Raw genomic sequence first — 24,100 nt, 5'->3', positions numbered from 1 at the left:
CATTTTCTTGGCAAAATACTATTCGATTAATGTTTGCAGTAATAAATTCACATCTGTTGGGTTTTTATTATTGGTTTATATGTCTCCATCGATATTATTATACTGCGATATACTGTATTTTTGCGTTTTGGAATCCCAAGAAGGAGCTTCATTTTTTCATTTGGGGCTGCCACTGATAAAAAGTTTAGTCCTTTGAGTCGGATAACTAAGACTTAAATCCGCATTGCAGTGTCACAGCAGCAGTTCATTGTGTCAGTTTTTCCTCTTTTACTTTTTACATGCATTTATGTTCCACCAGCTCTGTGTGGTTTGAATAATTAAGCAGTATAGGTATTTAGCTTCTTGGCTAAGTTGGGCCTGTTGTCTCCTGCAACCCCCAAGTTCCCTCTCTCTGGCTTGGCATCCTTCTGGAAGTCTAGATGGAGTCTCCAAAGGTAGTTTGCATGCAATAAGCACTGTATGTTCTGTCATAACTCATGTCAAAGTTGGATTTAACCTGCATCAACAATAGCCTTATTGACCACCCAATACTATTCCAAAGACAGACTTTAATAATAGCAATGTGATGATGAAATGCAAGGGAAAGTGATATACAGTATACATACTTTGTACGATGTATGAATCACAAGGCAGAGTCCCATTTCTTTAATTAGTTAAAAAACACTTTCATTCAATTAGGCTTTTAGGTACCTGTTAACTCTAAGTACACATGCTATAAGCCTGTCAGACGGCACAAATAGTTTACTCACACTATTTGTATTTATATGGCGCTGATTCCTCCACCCTCGCAACACAACCTGGCACTGACCTTGGGGCGATGTGCTTGATCTTTCAAACGCTTTACTACTTAATGTTAAAATAAGAAAACTAGGTCGGAGATGTACATCCCTACCAGAAATAGTGGGAAGTTAAAATCTTCAGAGCACCAAGACTTACAACTGGGAAATCATCTCTAAATAAATCCAATGAGTTTCACAAATAGGTGAAGTGCCTTCGGGAGACGTAGGTTTGCTCTTGGGAAGAACGAACACTTCGGGATGATTAACTGAAAATTGAATGACCTGCTCATGTATACACTAGAAACCCACTTGAGCAGTCAGATGACTCAAAATTAAAAGACGTTTGATTCCTTGTCGTATTAACTGTATCTTTATTTCTCCTTTATATCTTACCTTACTTCCTCATGTTTTAATCACAATCCAGGACGCACTTGTTTATTAATGGTATTTAAAGCCCTTACAAAAGTCATTTGAGATAATTTTTTTTCTGAATAAATGAAACTCAGTTTGCCATAATTTGTGAGCAGGGCTAAAATTGACCTTGATGATGTAAACAAAAAACTGGCATGTGTAGTACTTACCATCTCCACTCCTTGCTATATCAGGATTAAGTGCTGTCAATCCTACAGTGGCAATACGGCGCAATCGGAAATCCATAGTCATAATAACATGGCCCATTTCCAACACTTCAGCATGCAGTTAGCCATCAAACCGGAAACAACATTTTCTCATCCAGCGGTCACACTCCAAGGTTTCCCAGTTGGCGCTTGTCTAGTGGTTACCTTCCGAAGCTTTCCCATCAAGCGGTGCATTGTGAAGTATGATTCGACACTCGGTGCATGACGGTCACTTACAATTCTGCCAATGGCCCGCTAAATACAGAAGTGAAGGCCAACGGGCATCAGAGACTGACTAGCCTCCACAGAGAGCCACGGACAGCCTTTGTAAGGGCATAAAAGCATGAGCATTGCTCGGACAAAATTGGCACTGGGCATAGAAGAAGGCGTGTACTTCATTGACAGCTGAAGATCTGCTTCACCAGACATGTTCTCACAGTCTGACTAGCGGAGGCTCAATTTTTCATGATTTTGGAACTTGTAACTTTCATAGACTTGATAGAGTTTTCGATTCATTCAAATTTGGACGGCTCCTTAACAATGTTGTTTTTCACTATAGAATGTGATTTTTTTCCATGACATATTTTTGTGACTTTACAGTGTCTTTATGTTAAACTTCAAAGTCTGCTTAGACATAGAGTATATGTTGGAACTCACCATAGTTGGGATCAGAGTTGCCATCTGCTTCAGTTCTCTTGTCAGGGGAAGCCTGCTCGTAGAAGTCGTCTTGTGCCTGCACCAGAGGGAGAGGTTGTGTGAGGAGTGAGCCACTGCCTACAGGCTCGTGCTCCCCCAAACCGCTGTCACTGCAGCTCTCCTGGGAGCCATCCGGCAGGTGAAACGTGACACGTCGCTGCGACTAGAACCAAAAGCACAGGACAGAGCCTTACATGTTAGTGCTCTGCATCGTGCCGTTTTAGAAAGCTAACATGAAATTAATTTGTTATAAAGTGGTGCTACAGTTTGTCATATGCTGTACTTCCCTTGGATTAAGTCATAGAATGATTCACAATCACTGCATAAAGACGAAGAGTTGATATTTAACTATATATTTAACTGATATTTAACTTGATATTAAACTTAGCCTTGGTGTTACTGTCATGAGAGGCGTTAACATAATGATTACCAGTCACGTTTCACTGCTCAATGACAACCCATAACTGCATTAGAACTACAGAGTACTAGAAAAAAAACAACCAGGTGAATGTTTAAAATTTTCTGACCCTTTAGTAATGTACTGTACATTTAACAACAGGCATGAATAATATATGAAATAATAGTGAGATATTCATGGCAGATTATTATGAGCTTTGCTGCCAAAATTGTTTTATTTTTCTTGTCAGTTTGATATGGTATTTACAAAGTCAGCGCGGGAAGTGATGTTAATGATAGCATGAATGTCATTCCAACATTGTGTCTATGCAAGAAAGAAATGTATTCCGTGGACTTTGACTTGTAGTATTATTAATGCATGCACACACATACTGACTAATGCACACAATCTTTAAAGCTGACCTGATTTAATTTTAAACTACAAATTTTGATTGTCTTTTCCCGTAGCTCTATGACATTTTCCTCTGGCTTTTTCAAAAGTCCAGACACAAGCCTCCAGCTAACCTTTCGTGGGCGCAGAGAGGTGTTCATGTCACATCATTGGTAGTGACAGACAGGCACAAGTTTTCCAGTAATTATTGGCAAAAGCAAAGGTCACCCAATCTGCAGTCTAATGCAAATGACTTCATTATATATTTTGAATTGCTCCAAGAACATGCAGCATCCAATTAAAAAAAAGGGGGTCTAATAACAGAAATGACAATGTGGAAAAGGGTGGTGTGAGTGTGTAGGGGAGTCAGGGGAGCTCGTTTGCAGAGGGAAGAATGTGGCCTTCAGAACGAAATACTGAAGGATGCTATTGTGATGGATGTAAATAAAGGATGGCTATATGTATTTATTGATGATGAGCTGGATGAGTTCTACTTTTCAGCTATTCTCATTCCCAGTCTATTGTGGAACGATTCATCCGAAATGCTTTATTTCCTCGTAAAACAATTTAACCAGGGTGGAACGTAGCAAATTACAATTACGCTCATTACTGTAACTACTGTAATTAGCTTTTTGTGTAACTTTTATTTTTTTATGTTATTTATTTATTTATTTGTTATAAGTAACTGCACTTTTAGTGTATTAGAGTATTGGGGGGGAGACTACGAGATTAAAGTGTTACTATTGCTATGAGAAAAAAAAAAAAACAAGAAAAAAAGTCGTATTATTATATCAGGGTAATGTAACGGAATAAGCTGCTACGCACTTCACATACATGTACCTTAGATGGAAGCTACGACGAAACATTAGTATACAGTGATCCCTTGCTACTTTGCGCTTCAATCTCCCTATTCTCAGTCAGTTTGAATACATTTCTACACTTGCTAAATTGCAATAATATTAGCATAATACCAGTTTAAATTATCCCTGCTGCCAGCTTGCAAGATATTATGGTTTGTCACACCTACTAACCCTTCTGATTATCTTATTTTTGGTGTGCATGTTTTTAAAATAATCTTTCTGGCTAAAGATACTGACACAAGCAAATCTGTCAAAAAGCAAACAATCACTTTACTGCTACCACCTAACAGTACATGTTAAGCAAGTTTGCAATGGGACGAAAACAAAAAATATCAATAATAATACATTTGTTGCATGCTGCTTGCAATGCAAATTGAAAAAGTTTTCCGGCAAGATCAAAGTCGAGTTTGCACACTTCATTCAAATATGTCCAAGTCAACTAATAATCAAATAGTAAGACGTTACAGCTTGCTAGTGACAGTTGCAGCTCAAAAGCTTTGGTATAAAGGTAGATGGTTGCATTCCAAATGAATTTAAACTGCATCAAGTTCATTTATTTGGGGTTTGGCTTTTCATAATAAATTCAAGAACTAACAAGTAGCCATTTAAATTGAAATGGAGTATTGACTTTTAAAGCTGGAGTGAGTGTTTAAAACAGACTGAAAACGCAACATATTATAGGCTTTTACAAAATCCTATTTGTTTCAAAGGAAGTCTACATGTTAAGAAGTAACATGTTGTCAGTAGTCTCAAAATAAAGATCCAAGTTGTGTAACAGTAAACAAGTAACAATGTCGGTCTCGTGGTACTATTCTGTTTTCTGGCTGTTTGCTTCCTGAGTTTGACCATATGGAGTGTAATGTTTAAGTAAAAAACAACTTCTGTGTGGTATTGTGTTTCAAAAGAACACTGTATAACACTATAATCTTAAAGTGAGAAGCTTGTGCACCCACTGAGCTGAATGTAAATGTAAAGATGTGCGCAATTGCTCATCCAGAAGAATGAAACCTCCTTACCCCCACAAATAATCTCATCTAGCAGCAGTCTGACACCTGCAGTGAGAGAACACATCCCACGAGTTTGTTCTCACAATCACACCACTAAGGGAGATCAGTCAACCGGGGGAACAAAACTCACAAAAAGATCTTTGTCTCTATCCCTTAGCACTGCTTATCCTTTCCCTGAAGACCAACGGTGCTCTGCCATCTACTGGCTACGTTTGGGAGTACATATTCATTGCTTGGTGAATAAATACAAAAACATGAAAAATAAAATATACATTTTCTTCGTGGTTTATATTGAGTGACAATAAAATCACAGTTTTGCCTATCTTAAATTTTAATTTAACTACTGACTCATTCTGATTTGCCTTTCCTGTGGCAGTGCTTGCTTGCTTCCACATTTCACTATTATAGCCAGCCATTTATGCCTATTATTTATCACTGTGTCTATGCACTTTGTGTGTCTGTGGACAACTTGCTATATTTGTTTATAAAACTGTCCCTTGGAATGATCTTCTGCAGACTAATGGATTTAATGCAGGAATCAACATTTTTATTTTTCCTTCAACACATTTGCGTCATACATTTTTAAAAAGCACACTTTAAACACAAAATATGTTTTTGTAAAATCAGGGTGAGAAAGCCTTATATTTGTACTAATGCTCATTAGATAAAGTTGTAGCAAGAACTGTTTTTGTCAACAAAAATGTTTATCACATGTTCATTCTCATTTTTACTGCGTTAGACTTGCTTTTCTGATGTATCAGCCAAAGTTGGGAAATGAGGGCAATGAGGTCCAGTTGCAAGATATTGTGACTTATAAAACAAAAGTACATGAATGAGATTAATGGAAATATTATCTTAAGATGCATCACATTTCAGTCCTTTATCAGGAGAAAAAAATCCTTCTAACATTTTGGTCAGCAGCAGAAACAGCCTTTTTGTGATATATTAACCTCACATGCTTCCTCTTTTAGGTGCAACATTTAGTTTCAATATATTGGGATACTTGAAATTGCCCCTATAGCTGAAAAGTATGTACACAAATGCTTACAAACAAGGACATAACACCAAATTCTGGGACCATGTAAATAAGCTTCCTTAGGCCCCCAACTCCATCCTAAACCCAACCCGCCATGCATGACACATATACATTGCATACACACACAGAATGCAGTCCATTCCAATGTTTAACTATGGTTTGTGAATTGTCATCAGAAAGGTATACCTAATAATGTTCCCCAAAGTAGATTACAACATAACCAACATCATTTCCTTTCAACAGATGAGGTACGTACGTACAAGTGCTTAGGCTCCTAAAAAATGTGTCAAGACCAGTGTTGTTAATCTTATTTTAAAAAAGTAATTAATTACAGGTACAAATCACTTCTCCCAAAAAGTAATTGCGTTAGTAACTCAGTTACCTGAATGTACGATTAATTAGTTACTTGGCAAAGAAACTGGTGATAATTTTTAATGTTTTTTGTTTTTTTTTTTTCCCTCAAAAAAAATAAAAAAAAATAAAAATAAAAAAATAGGTCACACAATGTGAAGTTTAAAGGGTTTTTTGGGACAATTGGCCCTAGCCCAATTCTTTACCCTAAACTTAACTAGACGCAGGGCTATTGCGGATTTTGCCATAACTAGATGGTAAACTTTGCTGTGTGGAAGTCATTTAATGTTGTGAATCAACCGTTAAAGTTTTTAAAATTGCTCCTGTTATTGCATTAGTTCACTTCTGTCTACTTTTGACATGTGTAAGTTTTAAAACTATTTCATCATTTAAAGACAGATTGAAGTCAAGATTTTGCCAATTTAGGAGCATTTTAGATAAAAAGTTACTTGGGTTCACTAGGAAGGTTCTCTACAATTTAGCCTTCCTGAGAAATCTACTGCTTTAAGATGGCGGTTGTTTACTAACACATCTAGTTCTTTATTATATTTGTTGCTAATGCAGCCGTGTCTGTCATTTGCATCAATTTCTGTATATTTGTGATATCTACCAAAGCGTCATGTAGGCATAGTTTGTAGGCTATCGGCTACAGTCAGGTATTATTGAAGCCAACTAGCATAGTAGCTTCATGTTTGCAAGGCGTCACCCTCCCTTGCCTCCTCCCCACTCCTGGTCTGCTCTCTCGTCTCTGTGAGTCGGTCTTTCTCAGACTTTTCTCGCGTCAGTCAACCAACATTGTAACGCACGCCTTTCCCGCCTCAGTAACAGTAACGGCGTTGCCAAGATGAGAAAAATAATTAATTAGATTACTCACTACTGAAGAAAAAAACGCCGTTAGTAACGCCATTATATTCTAACGCCGTTATTAACAACACTGGTCAAGACGTTAGGTAGCAAATATGTACTTGGGGAAAAATTCTTTTCAAGGGACTCAATCATTGCTGCTCAAAATCCAACATCTGAATTTGAGAAAATTGCTATTCTGCAATAATTTATATTTTTATCGTGTTTGTTACAATTTATATATCAGTCATTTATTTGTGTTATGCTTTTTAATTTAATATTCCATTCTCTTTCGGCACCCCGCCAAAATAATGTATTGTCATTAATCTAAATACAAAAAAAAAAGTACAGTACGCATTTGTGTAGTAATATTACACGTCCACTGTCACGGACATCACAATCTATGTATGATAGCAAAAAAAAAAAAAAAAAAAAACAGCCTACTTTTGTCAAAATAAAGCGCTTCTGTATTCTAAACATTACATTAGTGTTACAGAGGTTCATGTTAGATTTGCAAGGCTCGGTTGTGCCTGAGGCAGAGGGTTTGTTTGCGCTGTTGAACATTACGGATGTGAAAAAAAAAAAAAATGCTGTGTTATTAACTTGATCCATATGATATTGAGGTGGAATAAAGCCATATTATTCCCACATTCATAGGACATCAAGAGCAAAGTTGAGTATGGCAAGTTACAGAGGCTCACCCCACTGAATTTTGACGTATAACTAAAAATATATTTTCAATCAATTACTGTATAACACAGAATATGTCACCAATTGTGTAGTAATAGATTTCCGCTCAGTGATGGTGTGATTGTGAGTGTCAATGGTTGTCTGTCTTTGTCTGTATGTGTTGTTCAATCATTGTACAATGACTGTACATTGACCATTGTACAGACAACAATTACTTCAAAATGGATAACATTAGCAATATTTTTTCACTTTTTCCTTATATGACGAACAAAAAACTAATTGTGCATAAAAAATACCCAGCTTTATTCACTTTGTTCATATTTCCCATTCCCACTCAATGTTTCCCTAATGACAGGTATGTGCCACATGATCAAAAAGAAGACTCACAATTGGCCAAGACTAGAGACTAGACTAGACTTGACATCGTTTAATTACCCGTGTGTGTGGCACTAAAAAGCTGAAATTGAAATTTGCAAACTGAATCTGAATTGTGACATCTAAATGTGAAAAATTAAAGGAGTCTAATTTTTTTGTCAAGGTGAATTCGAATCGCAGGGAATGTCATAATAATTACAATATTTATATTCAGTTTCAGGTTTGTTGTTAAGTTTCAAATAAAATACATCAATTTCAAATTAAATACATTTTAAAATTGTATACAATGTTTAATGCAATGATTACAATCAAACACATTTTATGAAGACATTATTTACATAGTTTTACATTTCAGCTTTTCAATTTTTACAAACATAAGTTTAGCATTTCAGATTCAGTTTAGAAATTCTGATTCAATTTCTGATGGCACAAATATTATTGAATATGTCCCCTCATTTTTCGGCCGCTTTGCTTTGAAAAAAAATACTTCCCCAGTTTTCAGCTAATAACATAATCCATAAGCTATTTAGATGTTTTTGTCTATAAAGAATGATTCAATCATCATCCACCATCCAATTCATCCTAGTGGCCTGCTTTTACAATACAAATTAAAATTATGATTGTCAGTAGTAACATTTCAAAACTGAAATGTCCAGAATACATGACAATCAGTGACATCTACAGTTTGTGCCTCTATCTAAAACAATGTGCTTTCCCTTCACCAAGTGGTCACATTTTGTCTTTTTTTCTGGTGAGTTAACATCTCACTAGAGCTAGCTCTCCACCTTCACTCTAAATTTGTCTGTCGTTAAATAAAGCTGACTTCAGGTTACTGAGAACTGCAAGATTGGAGTAGTTCAACCTGCTCTCTGTGTGCCTGAAGCGAGGCTGGAAAAACCTGTTTGACTGCCACAGAGCATCAGCTACACATTAACCTCTTCTGATTCATTCATTGGCACTACCCTCTGTTGGCATCCACAGCTATAAAGCGCAAGACGCAGCAGTTCTCCTCTGTGAGTCTTTCACATTGAAGAGAAGAGTTTGTCAGTCAAGAGGCCGTTAAATACAGAGCAGAGGTTGTGAGGTACCATATTCTGACAAGGGGTTTGATGTTTTTAGGAATTATTGTCCACACGGTCCGTTTGTTACCCCAGGAAGTACAGTACATATGTCGCTACTCTGCCATAAACTGTACACAATTCCCTTTGAAACAAAGGCAAACTAATGTTGCTATGTACATTATGTATGAGGCGAGCCTTCATTGGGGACGAGCGGATTTGTGACGCGTCAGATCAGATATTTTATTTGTTACATTTCATATTTAATACAGAGCAGTGATTCAACCTATAACTGTATACACTGTATGTATGTCACTGTATACAGTGTAAATATATGTAGGCATTTTGCCCTCTTTCTTGCGCTTCAGTATTTTTGTTTTGGGGTTTTTTGGCCTTCAGCTCGTATATTAGTTGTATTGCTCTACGATTGAATTACAGTACCTGAATTTTCTCTGATGCCCCATTTCTTTCCTGGTATGGCCACAAGCGGATTTTTTTTGTGTGTGTGTGGGGGGGGGGGGGGGGGGGTAATTAAATGAAAAAAATATATATGTAATGGGTCAAAATTATTTTTCGAGCACCTTGGACGGTCATTTGCTTTTCATATAATTAAAAAAATATATATTAGAAAAAAAAATTAAAAATGATTTTTTTTTCTTTGATTGGAAATATTTTTTTTTGAGTGAAGCAACTTTTTTATGGGATTGAATTATAAACACACAAATGTCCTAATCATAATATGGCCCAAACACAAAAAGGATTGCAATCAATCAAAGAAAACTTTTTTCAATGAAAAATTAAGTGTGCAAATGCAAAATTTTCAATCTCAAATCATTTTTTCGCATTCGAAAACTTTTTTTTGATTGAAATTTGTCCTTTTTTTGATTGAAGTGATTGTCTTTTTGAAAATCTATATTTTTTTGAAGCAACTTATTTTTTGATTGAATAATAAAGACAAAAATGTCCTAGCCAAAATCTGGCCCAAACACAAATCAACATTACTTCAATCAAAAAAGTTGCTTCAATCAAAAAAACAAAAACAAAAAATCAATCAAAGAAAAATAGCTTTCACATGCATTTTTTTGAGTTTCAAATTTAATTTTGCATTCAATTATTTTTATTTTTTTTTTTTTTTTTGATTGAAGCGACATTTTTTTCGGTTGAAAATATATATTTTGATTGAAGCAACTTTTTTTTAATTGAAGCAACTTTTTTTTTGATTGAATAATAAAGACACAAATCTACCTCCATATGGCTCCACCCAGGGGATACAATTTTTGACTGGGGTAACTACATTGGCACGTCACCGGCGGGCGTACCATATTAAATGGATGACAATCTTGGCAAAAAGTATTGCCTAAGCAGCCTGTTTGCAAATTCCCCTCAAGAATGATGGGAAACAAAAAACGCTCATTGTCAACTTATTATTATAAGTATTCTTGTAAGTAAATTTTATTGCTAACACTGCGTTTCGGGGTCATCAACATGTTGTGCCCCCCCTGCCCCAAAAGTCAAACTCTGCCTATGGGTATGGTCTATTTTTATTTTAGCAGTTACTGTGTATGGTGTACGGTACATGGGTCAATGATGCCCTGCATTTATAAGGTAAGTTAAAGGTACTTTGCCACTACATATAATTCTAGCTTGTGTCTGTCATTTCAGCAGGGAAGAACATTTTGTACACAAGAGTTGTGTTAAGCAACATTGCAAAGCAGCAGATGTTGCTTTACTTTTAATGAAATAAAGGTGGTGTCAGAGTTGATACCTTGTGCTTAAGTGCCATGAAAAATAGTTGACAGTGCCCCAAAATATTTTGCAATTGACACTCCTCTAAGCATATGTGCCAGCCGCCATGGTGCAGCATCACACTCATAACAGGTCTGTGATGACTGTGAAACATTCATGCTGTAGAGTTATTAGAAGGTGAAAAGAGACGAATGAGCAAGGATATATGTAGATTCTGCAGCACGGAGCCACAGCTGTCTCACAACTTTGCGGTTAAGGGTTTGATTCTGGACTCTGGTCTTACTGTCTGGTGTCCCAATACTTGCTGGATTTTTCTCTGGGTGCTTCATTTTCCTTCCACATTGCAAAAATGTGCATGTAAATTTAATTGACGACTCTGAAATGTCCTTTGGTGCAAATGGGAATGTAAATGATTTTCTGTCTATACATGTCCAGACCTAGAGAGGATAAGCGGTAGGGAAACTGGATGCTTACAATATTCTTTTTCCTGACGTTTCATCTCCATGCAAAACGGGATAACATCATTATTTCTCTTGTCATTTTCTTTCTTTTTTTCTTTTTTTTTGCAGGTGGCCAGCGGAGAATCAGTGGTTACAAAGTATCAGCTGTCCTTACCAACAACTCATTAGAAAAAGGTTTAGGGTACAGCTGCCAAAGTACTTAAACAGGTCTTGGTCAATGTCAATGGGACATTGACATTTGTGCTTGCCCTTATACATGTCTCATAGCCTTGGTGAATCATTACCCACGTTTCTTTCTGCAGTGATTCTTCTAACGGGAGTGCCTATTTGACAAATTGACCTATACTCACGCGTTGTTTATGCAGATATTGAACTCTCTCAAATAATTGGAGTGATCAGTTTTAATTTTTTCAACCTCATACTTTTTATTTTTGCCTTTGCCGCTAAGCCCATGGCGTGACTACATAGTGCATACCACGGTTTTATTTTTTGTTCAGCTTTTTTTGTTAAATCATTTAAGACTACCAGTACTGTTAATAGCTATAACCTATTATACAGTGGGGCAAATGACTATTTAGTCAACCACTAAAAAATTAGAGAGGCCTGTAATTGTCAACATGGGTAAAGCTCAACCATGAGAGACAGAATGTGGGAAAAAAAAAAAACCCAGAAAATCACATTGTTTGATTTTGAAAGAATTAATTTGCAAATCATGGTGGAAAATAAGTATTTGGTCTATACCAACAGTTCATCTCAATACTTTGTTATGTGCCCTTTGTTGGCAATAACGGAGGCCAAATGTTTTCTGTAACTCTTCACAAGCTTTTCACACACTGTTGCTGGTATTTTGGCCCATTCCTCCATGCAGATCTCCTCTAGAGTGGTGATGTTTTGGGGCTGTCGTTGAGCAACACGGACTTTCAACTCCCTCCTCAACCCGTGGCATCAAAATGATAACAAGAACGGTGAGCAAAAATCCCAGAACCACACGGGGGGACCTAGTGAATGACCTACAGAGAGCTGGGACCACAGTAACAAAGGCTACTATCAGTAACACAATGCGCCGCCAGGGACTCAAATCCTGCACTGCCAGATGTGTCCCCCTGCTGAAGAAAGTACACGTCCAGGCCCGTCTGCGGTTCGCTAGAGAGCATTTGGATGATCCAGAAGAGGACTGGGAGAATGTGTTATGGTCAGATGAAACCAAAATAGAACTTTTTGGTAGAAACACAGGTTCTCTTGTTTGGAGGAGAAAGAATACTGAATTGCACCATACCCACTGTGAAGCATGGGTGTGTAAATATCATGCTTTGGGGCTGTTTTTCTGCAAAGGGACCAGGACGACTGATCTGTGTAAAGGAAATAATGAATGGGGCCATGTATCAAGAGATTTTGAGTGAAAATCTCCTTCCATCAGCAAGGGTATTGAAGATGAGACGTTGCTGGGTCTTTCAAGAATGATAATGATCCCAAACACACAGCCAGGGCAACAAAGGAGTAGCTTCGTAAGAAGCATTTCAAGGTCCTGGAGTGGCCTAGCCAGTCTCCAGGTCTCAACCCCATAGAAAATCTGCGGGAGTGTTGAAAGTCCGTGTTGCCCAACGACAGCCCCAAAACATCACTGCTCTAGAGGAGATCTGCATGGAGGAATGGGCCAAAATACCAGCAACAGTGTGTGAAAAGCTTGTGAAGAGTTACAGAAAACATTCTGCTCTCACTGCTTGAACTGTGCAGACGCACATTCTGAGTTTCTGAAGGGCACGCTCCTATCTTGACTGATAAGCGCTCAGGGCCAGGACCAGCCTGAAAAAATACGTCTCAAGTATGGCTCCGAGAGCTCTGAAACCTGAGGATCTGGATGAAGTCAAAACCTCCATCCAGAAAATAGAGGCCTCTTTAGCCTCTCTGAACAACCTGGAGGCGTCTCTGACCAACGTGATTCAAAGCCAGAATCGGGAAGTCATGAAAGAATTACAGCTGATGTGCGCTGAAAACGAGAAGCTCAGACAACTGATTGAGGAGAAGGAGGCACGCATCAAAAGGTTGGAAATTCTGGCTGATGATCTTGAACAAGCAAGACGCGCAAATGATCTCTGGATTGCAACTGACGCCCAGATCATATGCCGAGGCTGCTGGCCCACCTGTGGCTCAACAGGCAATTGACAAGCTACAAGAATTTGGAATAAAAGTGGACCCGCAGGACATCCGTCACTGCTTTCTGCTCCCAGCTGGGGGGAGAGGACCGGCGACGGTGGTCGTGAAGTTGGCGGACCACAAGAGCAAGGTTGCCCTGCTTGACCAGCGCCACCGCCTGAAAGGAACGAAGATTTTTCTGAATGACAACCTGACTCGCCGAAATGCTCAAATAGCGAAAAAAGCACGTCAGCTCAAAAAAGAGGGGAAAATTGCCAGCACCTAGGTCTCTGATTGCAAAATCCTTGTCAAATCGCAGGACATGAAGATAAGAGTCGTGAGAAGCCTGGAAGAGCTGACCTCATTCGAAAATTAATGATGACACCTATCACCACCTTCACACTCTGAAACTGGCAATGATTTTGATGATGATGACAATGACAATAAATTCATTCATTCATTCATTCAAAACATTTGGCCTCCGTTATTGCCAACAAAGGGTACATAACAAAGTATTGAGATGAACTTTTGGTATTGACCAAATACTTATTTTCCACCACAATTTGCAAATAAATTATTTAAAAATCAAACAATGTCATTTTCTGTTTTTTTTTTTTTTTTTTTTTTTGTTCCACATTCTGTCTCTCATGGTTGAGGTTTTCCCATGTTGACAATTACAGGCCTCACTAATATTTTCAAGTGGGAAAACTTGCACAATTAGTGGTTGATTCACTACTTATTTGCCCCACTGTATATAGTTATGAGAAAGGGGGGGTTTGAATGATTGCAATTTTGTATGTAAAGTATCATATTTGGATGTTTTTCATTCCACCCGGAAAGACAAATCATGCCATGTATCTCTTGTCTGTACTTCATAAACTGATACTATGTCTTAGGAGAGGGCCAAACCATGGACAATATCTTCACTTACTGTAACACTGTTTTCCCCTATTGCAGCTAGAATAGCTGACCAAGTCACTTTATACAACAAAGTTATAAGGGTAATTGGACTCTGTGGGGGGATAATCACAATTCTTCCCGGCAATGCGAGCGCTAGCACTAAAACCAAAGTTAAAAAAAAAAAAGAAAGAAAAAAGAAAAAATGACTGCCAAAAAAAAAAAAAAAAAATCTACCTTTTTTTCCTTACATATCTTTTTTTATAGTATTGCTGGTCAAAAAGATAGGGTAGAGCTGCAGGTCTGACACACTCCCAATTAGCTATCCCAATAGCTAAATTTAAGCATGGCACTCCTCCACAGTAACATTTGGCAAAAAATGTTGATCCTTATGTCATTGAAATCACTGGAAATGTTTGCTATTCAAGAATGTCCCAAGGCAAAAAATGTACTGTGTTTTATATTTTGAACCCTCCCCCCCAAAAAACATTCCCCCTATAGGTACAAAAATTGAAATAAATCCCTGCGTTATTCAGCATTGTGTGTGTGTGTCTGAATGTTTAAAAATTTGCATACGCTTACTTAGAACCTTTCCAAACTGCCTAAAAATCCAAGTGAGACAAAGTGCAGCTTGAAATATCTCAAATGTAATAATTATAAAAATAAAATACCCATGCACTGCACTGTGTTCTATTTTATTTTAATCTATTTTGTATTATTAGTGTACCCGTCCATTGTCAGGCATTGTAGAATGGATATTAGTTTTAAGAGGTGGGAGCAATATCTAAACACAAGAGCTAACTCTTCTCCACTGGCAGTGTGTAAACAAAAGCAATGTCAACATTCTGTATAACCATGAATTTCATATCCCAACAATGCCCTGAAGCAGCTCTTAGAAAATCTATGCTTATCACATCAACTATCATTGTATTAAAAGTCATCAATCACATGAGGGCAGTTTTACATACTCCAAACCTTCAGCTCAATCTGTGTATCGGTAAGCTAGTAGGAGCACAACCATAAAAGGCCACAATGTAACACGGTTCAACATTTAAAATAAAATTTAAAAAAAAAAAGAGTCTCGGGTGTGTTTTGTGACGCCTTTGTGTACATGCAATAGGAACTGGATTGTTTTTTTTTTCTCTATTTAAACCCTTAAAGGTAATGCAAATTCCTTCAAATAATGGTATTACATTTTGAATGTATAAACAGTGGCAGCAAGCGTGCCCTAAATAGCATCAGTGATACTATCCATCAAAAGCTCATGTAAAATGGCGCAATATAATGATGAACTAAATAGTGCCTCTCAGGTCTTGCAGCTGAGCCAGAAAAACTTATTCGATTAATTGGGAACCAACAGAGATAATTAGGCATTTGGGATATGGTATGATTCCAATCTTTTTTGCCTGTTGCCCCAGCACTGTAGTGTGGTGTATTCCTGCTGTTTAATTTAGGTAATCAACATGAATGTTTGAGTCACTACTACCCACAGGTTAGCAAAAGGAAAAACAAACAAATGATTAAAAAATGTTTCCATCAATTTATTGATGTTTTTTTTTTACCTTTACAGTATACAGTGATCCCTCACTACTTCGCCCTTCAAACTTTGCGCCCTCAGTCCATTGCAGATTTTTTTCCCACTAAAAAATACATCAATAAATAGATGAATACAGTATTTACATACAGTTCATCTTGCCAGAGAAGCTTGGTAGCGTCTACATTGAAACGCACCAAATGTATGAGCTTGTTAAACACTAGCGGTAATATGCAGTTGCGACTCATTGTGTGTGTGTAAGTGAGCAGCGTGATCGGATTTGAGTGAACTCACTCAATGAAGCATTTTATAAAGACAAGCATTTTGCTACGTTATTCTTGTTGAAAAATAATTCGATGGGACACTGACATGTTTAAAACTTTTTTATTTATTTATTTAAATTATACTTTTGGGGGGAAAAAGAGTGAAAATGTGTCTATATATGAATAAGTACATTGAACAGACCAAAAAAAAAAGATATAGGTTTATTTTAATATTAATATAATATGCTCCGCCACTACTTCGCAGACTTTCGATTATTAGGGGTGGCTCCCCATTTTAACCGCGAAAAACGAGGGATCACTGGAATGCCTCAAGGTAGATGGACCTGGCTTCTAATTTTCATGATAACATTATTTAACTTATTCAATGTCTTTCTATAGAAAACGTGTTTGTGGATAGATACTGTCAAAGTGTAAAGACGAAGAAACTATTTGTTGCTTGCTTTTGATACAACCATTTAGAAACTACAAACCTGCTATTTTTTGTTCATTTGACAATGACTGCACTACTACTTACAACAACAAGACATTTTCACGAATTGACATTTTCTACGGTTTGAATGTCACTGCTTTCAAGCTTGTTTGAAGTTTGAAAATGTATATACACACGTGGACAAAATTGTTGGTACAACTTTGTAAATTTAAACAAAAAGAAAAAGGAATTACTTGATAATTATTAAGGTAAAAAATAATTTGAAAAAAAAAAAAATCCTTGGAAATTGAACAATCAAAGTCATCCATTAATTTTGAATTTTCCTTTTTTTTTTCTTCTTCTTAAGTATTGAAAGAGGCCTGGACAAAAAATATGGTGCCCTAACTAATTATTTAGTTGCAGAACATTTTGAAATAATCACAGCATTCAAACGATTTCTGTACCTTTGCTCCTGTCAGATGCAGTAAAGTGGCTCCAAAAGACAACCGAACTTCCTCGATGTGTCACAGTAAGGACAGTGTTCTGTCCTTTATATGCTTCATTTTAATAATAATATATTTATTTGAAGGCGCCTTTCTGGCACTCAAGGTCGCCGTACAATCATTTAGAACTATTAGACAAATTATACACGAGAAAAATACTATCAGATGAAGAAAATTAGCCGAACAGTAAAACATAATAAATCAGGGGTTATTATGGGTATGCGAGTCTGAACAGGTGAGTTTTGAGTTTGGATTGAAAAACAGGGAGTGAGTCGGTGTTCCTGAGATCGGGTGGCAGGGAATTCCAAAGCCAGGGAGCAGATCGGCTGAATGCTCTACTCCCCATAGTACTGAGGCGAGTGGGGGGCACAGACAGGTGTATGGAGTTTGAGGACCTAAGGTCGCAGGAGGGAGTTGTAGTATGGAGGAGGTCTGATAGGTACGGAGGGGCAAGGCTGTGAATGGCCTTGAAAGTGAGGAGGAGAACTTTGTACTGGATGCGAAAGTGGACCGGGAGCCAATGAAGCTGGCGGAGAACTGGAGTGATGTGGTGGACGAATGGGGTACGTGTTGTAATGCGAGCGGCTGAGTTCTGGTCCTGCTGCAGTTTATCTTTTGAGGGAGGCCAAATCCAGGCGGGGGGTGACAAGGCTATGAACCAGGATGGAAGCCGAACAGGGGGTTAGGGAGGGGTGGAGGCGGTTGATGGTACATAGGTGAAAGTGGGCAATCCGGGTAGTATTATTCATGTGTGAATGAAAAAAGAGTGTACTGTCTAAGATGACACCCAGGCTCTTAACTTGGTCGGAGGGTGAAACAGTTGAGTTGTCAATGTTGAGGGGATTGCTATGGAATTTAGATATATTGGATTTGGAGCAGATGAGGAGCACCTCAGTTTCACTGCTGTTGAGTTTGAGGAAATTTTGGGTGAGCCAGTTTTTTATTTCTTTTTAAAATTTTATTTATTTTGAATGTATATAAACATAGAGTTGATGTGCATTAATAAAAAATTAGTCTTGTATGTCCAAAGGACTTTCTCACTGGTTAATACGGTTAATATGCATTTTCACAAAGTCCAGTCTTGGTTTATTATGATTTTTATGAACTTTGACGCAAAATAAGAAGCATACCAAGAAAAGAATATTATACTTACTGTGAAAATATGGACGAAAATATTGGGCTGCTTTTCTACATCTGCTACAGTGTTTCTTGAATCTGTGCAAAGTGCTTCAAAAGCTTGTGCAACAAAATATTAAATTATGGTTACCATAATTTTTGTTCAGGTCTAGCTCATTACTTTATGTTTTTTTAATTCACTAAAAAAATTCTACCGAACAGAAATCCAAAAGTCATGGCTTTTGATTGTTTAATTTTCAAGAATTGTTTATTTATTTCTACTTTAACTTCAAAGTGATTTTAGTGACCATCGTGTTTTTTTCTTTTCTTTCATTAACAGAGGGGTGCCAACAATTGTGTCCACATGTGTACAATGATGAGTGAAACATGTTTGAGTCACAGTTGTAAAGTGCAACTGCTGTCAGCATTCACACAGTAGATAGATGAACCAGTTCAAGGGATTTGGCCAACCTTTTAACTTGACAAGTATGTCTCAACACAAATATAGCTCATATATTGCAGGCTGTCGTTATAATGGTGTGTTTCCCCTTAGGAGAAATCACAGATAGCTAGATGTTAGCTGAGAGTAAGTGAGCAGGACTTCGGTTGTTTGCTGTGCTCTTATTATTGGATGCCAAGGTGTCCTTCTGTGAGGCTGACAGGCACTGAGTGGTAGGCCAAATTGATTGGTCTTCTCTTGCCCGCCAAAATGACCTGAACTCAATTTGCTTGCGATGGCTTCAATTTCCTGGCTGGACACAATCCTCCTACCTCTCCTCCCTCCCTCTCCTTCTCACTTTATCCAGCTCTCTCAGCATCCTCTCCTTGCTCAAGAGCTGTCATTTAATTACATTACTCAATGGGATGGGGTGGTTCTTCTTGCGCTGTTACACATGTTCGTCTCATGTCGTCCCTTTGCTAAATTGTAAAAAAAAAAAAAAAAAAAAAAACATAATAGGGGTTTGACTTTTATCTGTCAATATTTGATTACTTTTTTTCAATTCACAGTCATATTCTACTATACAGTCCATTTAACCCATCATTAAAAAAAAATGTCACTTGACACATGATGGCTCAAATGTAGACTTTTTTTCTCTTATAACAGAATACGAAAGCCAATTATCGTTATTATTATTATTTATTTTTTTCTTTCCTGTTGCTTTTAACTAATAGATGTCAGTTTCTTGCAATAGCGTCATTAAATGTATGAATACAGCTTGGAATGGAAACCAAAGAGATGGCTCTTGGTTTGATCATTGTTTTTCCCTAAGTTTGAAGAAATTTATATTTGTTAAAACTGCTTATCTCTAAAATCAGGAGGAAAACACTTGCCGTACGCAAAATGATCCCACACAACCTTTGTACCTCTTCCAAACGGCTGAGGCGTGTAAAATCATTGTAATCATGTGAAGGACAGAATCATGTGTTACAAACATGTTTTTGGGCGTTTTTCCATTAGAGTTTTTCCTTTTTTTCTTGAGGCTATAAATGGTGAATCAAGGCTCGAATAACATAAAGGCTTGCTCTCAGAAGAATATTGTGTATTCTTCCAAAACAACTTTAACTGGAAAACAACCCAATTTACTTTACACAACTTTCAGTAGTCTTGTCTAGTAGTCTTGTGAACTCATTTCAAATGCACATAATACCCACACGGTCAACGGCTGATTAGAAGAAAAACAGGATCTAAGGCTGGAGTCAAGCATAGAGGTCTTTGAAGTGATTACCTTACATGCTTTGGCCTTGCTTTTGTTGCATGCAAGATAAACATGTGGTGATGCTCAGCATATGCCAGCTTATGTCAAGATGAAAGATTTTACTAGCCAATATCAGAAATCCGCAGAATGTACTGAGGGTATTAACTGGCCTCGGAAATACACTACTATTGCAAGATCATATTCTGATTTCAGAAACTGTCAGCCTCTCAGCATTTTTACATGGTCACTATGGCCAACAGTCCAGAGATGATAGCCTACAACAACAAAATAACCTTGACTCTCACCCTCCTCCACTTTGTTAAGCTTTAATAATCTTCCCCTCCTTTAATAAAATACCATAACCAAGCATACAACTGCAAACATGTAGGGCATTCTGTCTGATAAGCTTCGAGCAACATACAACAAGCGAGCCTATTTTTCCGCACTTTTGCTAATATTTGTCTCCGAGGATATGCTCTCTTCTGGGTGTATTTACAAGCGGACTTACAAGCTTTTACCTCTAGGAAACAAGCAGCAAATCTGACTCATATTTTGTAATGATCAATCTTGCTGCGTATCAACCAGGAGGCATAAATGTGATACACCAAATTAAGGCTGCTCAGCAAGCTGGGGAATTTTGAACAGTTTTCTTTTTTTTTTTTTTTTTTTTTTTTCCGGCTTTGTAAGCCACTGTAGTTGTATTGCTATTATAAGTCATTTGACTTAAAGTTGTTGACATATTACAGTAGCAGTTGTCTTGTGAATATATATATATATACACAGTGCCTTGCAAAAGTATTCGGCCCCCTTGAACCTTGCAACCTTTCGCCACATTTCAGGCTTCAAACATAAAGATATAAAAATGTAATTTTTTTGTCAAGAATCAACAACAAGTGGGACACAATCGTGAAGTGGAACAACATTTATTGGATAATTTAAACTTTTTTAACAAATAAAAAACTGAAAAGTGGGGCGTGCAATATTATTCGGCCCCCTTGCGTTAATACTTTGTAGCGCCACCTTTTGCTCCAATTACAGCTGCAAGTCGCTTGGGGTATGTTTCTATCAGTTTTGCACATCGAGAGACTGACATTCTTGCCCATTCTTCCTTGCAAAACAGCTCGAGCTCAGTGAGATTGGATGGAGAGTGTTTGTGAACAGCAGTCTTCAGCTCTTTCCACAGATTCTGGTCTGGACTTTGACTTGGCCATTCTAACACCTGGATACGTTTATTTTTTTAACCATTCCATTGTAGATTTGGCTTTATGTTTTGGATCATTGTCCTGTTGGAAGATAAATCTCCGTCCCAGTCTCAGGTCTTGTGGACAGACTCTCCCACCTCAGCTGTAGATCTCTGCAGTTCATCCAGAGTGATCATGGGCCTCTTGGCTGCATCTCTGATCAGTTTTCTCCTTGTTTGAGAAGAAAGTTTGGAAGGACGGCCGGGTCTTGGTAGATTTGCAGTGGTCTGATGCTCCTTCCATTTCAATATGATGGCTTGCACAGTGCTCCTTGAGATGTTTAAAGCTTGGGAATCTTTTTGTATCCAAATCCGGCTTTAAACTTCTCCACAACAGTATCTCGGACCTGCCTGGTGTGTTTCTTGGTTTTCATAATGCTCTCTGCACTTTAAACAGAACCCTGAGACTATCACAGAGCAGGTGCATTTATACGGAGACTTGATTACACACAGGTGGATTCTATTTATCATCATCGGTCATTTAGGACAACATTGGATCATTCAGAGATCCTCACTGAACTTCTGGAGTGAGTTTGCTGCACTGAAAGTAAAGGGGCCGAATAATATTGCACGCCCCACTTTTTAGTTTTTTATTTGTTAAGAAAGTTTAAATTATCCAATAAATGTTGTTCCACTTCACGATTGTGTCCCACTTGTTGTTGATTCTTGACAAAAAAATTTAAATTTCATTTGAAGCCTGAAATGTGGCGAAAGGTTGCAAGATTCAAGGGGGCCGAATACTTTTGCAAGGCACTGTATACGTATATATAAATATACATACAGGGGGACCCAAAAAAAAGTTTACACTGCCATAATACAACTTAAATGCCATGTTTATTCATCTTAGAATTAGAATTTAATCACAAATTATACATTATTGTAAAGAACATGTACAGTACACTCTATTTTTCAATGTGTCCTCCCTTAAGTGTCACAACAGCCTCCAGGCGCCTGCGGAACGCTTGACAGGTCTTCTTTATGTAGGATGCTGTCATCTTTTCCCAAGATCTAACAATGGACCTCTCCAAGGCTGCCACAGAAGTTTGTGGCTTCTTACAGGCACTGTCCTCCACAGTTGCCCATATGCTATAATCCAGGGGATTGAGATCTGGACTCTGGGGTGGCCACATATCACCTTGTCAATCAATTTTTTGGTCCGCACAGATCGGCACTTCCAGACCCAGGTTTTCGTGAGGCTGTTCCAGTATCTTTCAGCTTCTTTTTAACTTTGTAGACTGCACATCTGGATATTCTCAGATTTGCTGCAATCTCAGTAGGTGTCAGACCGGCACGCAGCAATTCAGGTACAGCTAAAGTTTTCTTCATTTTCAGCAGAAGCACCGGAATTGTAGAGACTAGAGATTACCAGCTGCATTATGTGACCTTAATGAATCACTTAAGCATGACAACTGATTTAGATATGTTTCAATGGCATTTAAACAAGCAGTCAACTGAGTATTAGGGCTGTCAAAATTATCGCTTACGTTAAAATATTTGACGCAATTAACGCACCCGCTGGCATATTGCCTCAAACATTACAATGAGTCCGTTTATGGATATTAAGAGTGAAGAGAATGCCACCGGCCGCTTGGGGGCAGCGCCGTTCCATACTCATGTTATGTCTTCTAAACGGGGGAGAATTAGTAGTTGTGAGACGTTTATGCTGTATTCACAATGCAATGCAAATAGCTATTTGTGCTCCACACATATTTCGGTAAGTTTTCTTTCTTTTAGTGGCAATTATGTGTCTCTTGTTTTATTTTGGGTAAGATATGTACAGATACAGTGGGGAGAACAAGTATTTGATACACTGCCAATGGGTTTTGGCAGTGTATCAAATACTTGTTCTCCCCACTGTATATGTTATACAGTAAAGGGAGTGGACACCGGCGCGCCGTTTATTGGCATAAGCTTCTCCTTCACAACAAACATAAGTATCGTTTAGTAAAAGCACAACAAAAATAGTACTCCTATCTCTCAAAAAAAAAAAAAAAAAAAAAAGTTCTCAAAAAGAAAAGCACTTCAGTCTATAGTAATGAGGCCCTATTCTGACACACAGTTAAACAACAGTGCTAAATAAACTGGCATTCCATATCAATTTAGCAATGCAAAATACACATATTTATACACATTATACACATAATACACATTATTGTTATTTTTATTCTTCTTATTATTATATTAACTCTACTTTTGATTGAAAATTTTACAAATTTTATTAAAACGAAAACATGAAGATGGGTTTTAATATAAAATTACTATAACTTGTAACTATAACATTTATCGTTTAAGAACTACAATTCTTTCTATCCGTGGATCACTTTAACAGAAAGAATGTTAATAATGCCATTTGTGGATTTATTGTTACAATAAACAAATACAGTACTGATGTACAGTATGTTGTATGTATATATCCATCGTGTGTCTTATCTTTCCATTCCAACAATAATTTACATAAAAATATGGCATATTTTAGAGATGGTTTGAATTGCGATTAATTGCGATTAATTACGATTAATTAATTTTTAAGCTGTAATTAACTCGATTTATTTCTTTTTTTAAACAGGTTACTGAGAGCAACTGGGTTAGGATTAGGCCATAGCTGCAAGACTAGAAAATAAAATTCCCCACTATAATAAACCACAACCAAATGGGGTTTGTTAAATAGTTAAGTATTTGTATTATTATCTAAACAAGTATCTTGCAGGCATGAAAAATGGAAGCGAGAAGCCTAAGCTAGAAAACCTTCCTACTTTACAACTGTTGGGTCGGCCCATCTCGAGTGAGTGGGGATTGCTGTGGCGCTGGGGCTTGAGGGTTGGATGGGATTCTGGGTGTGGCGTGCATGTGCAAGTGGGGTTGTGTGCTCCCTTGTCCTATTCCTGAAGACTAGTTGGGTGTGACTCGTATAGGCCAGGAGACCACCCCGTACCACAGCTGGTACTCTTTCGGGAGCAGTGTCAGACCTGTCTGTTGGATTC

The 24,100-nt window shown here is 37.6% G+C and overlaps 1 protein-coding gene across 3 annotated transcripts in view; it reads right to left on the bottom strand.

Moving 5' to 3' along the window:
* Positions 1-24,100, bottom strand: part of LOC130912005 (protocadherin-9) — a 284,657-nt gene that overhangs the window by 75,424 nt on the left and 185,133 nt on the right. For 2 of the 3 annotated variants that reach the window (XM_057829716.1, XM_057829724.1), the window contains one exon: positions 2,054-2,255. In XM_057829716.1, the coding sequence (XP_057685699.1) occupies positions 2,054-2,255 (202 nt within the window). The remainder of the gene's footprint in view (positions 1-2,053; positions 2,256-24,100) is intronic. The other variant, XM_057829733.1, reaches the window with a different exon arrangement.

Source organism: Corythoichthys intestinalis, chromosome 1, assembly GCF_030265065.1.
Source record: "Corythoichthys intestinalis isolate RoL2023-P3 chromosome 1, ASM3026506v1, whole genome shotgun sequence".
Classification (NCBI taxonomy): domain Eukaryota; kingdom Metazoa; phylum Chordata; class Actinopteri; order Syngnathiformes; family Syngnathidae; genus Corythoichthys; species Corythoichthys intestinalis.
This window is presented reverse-complemented; position numbering and strand designations above follow the sequence as displayed.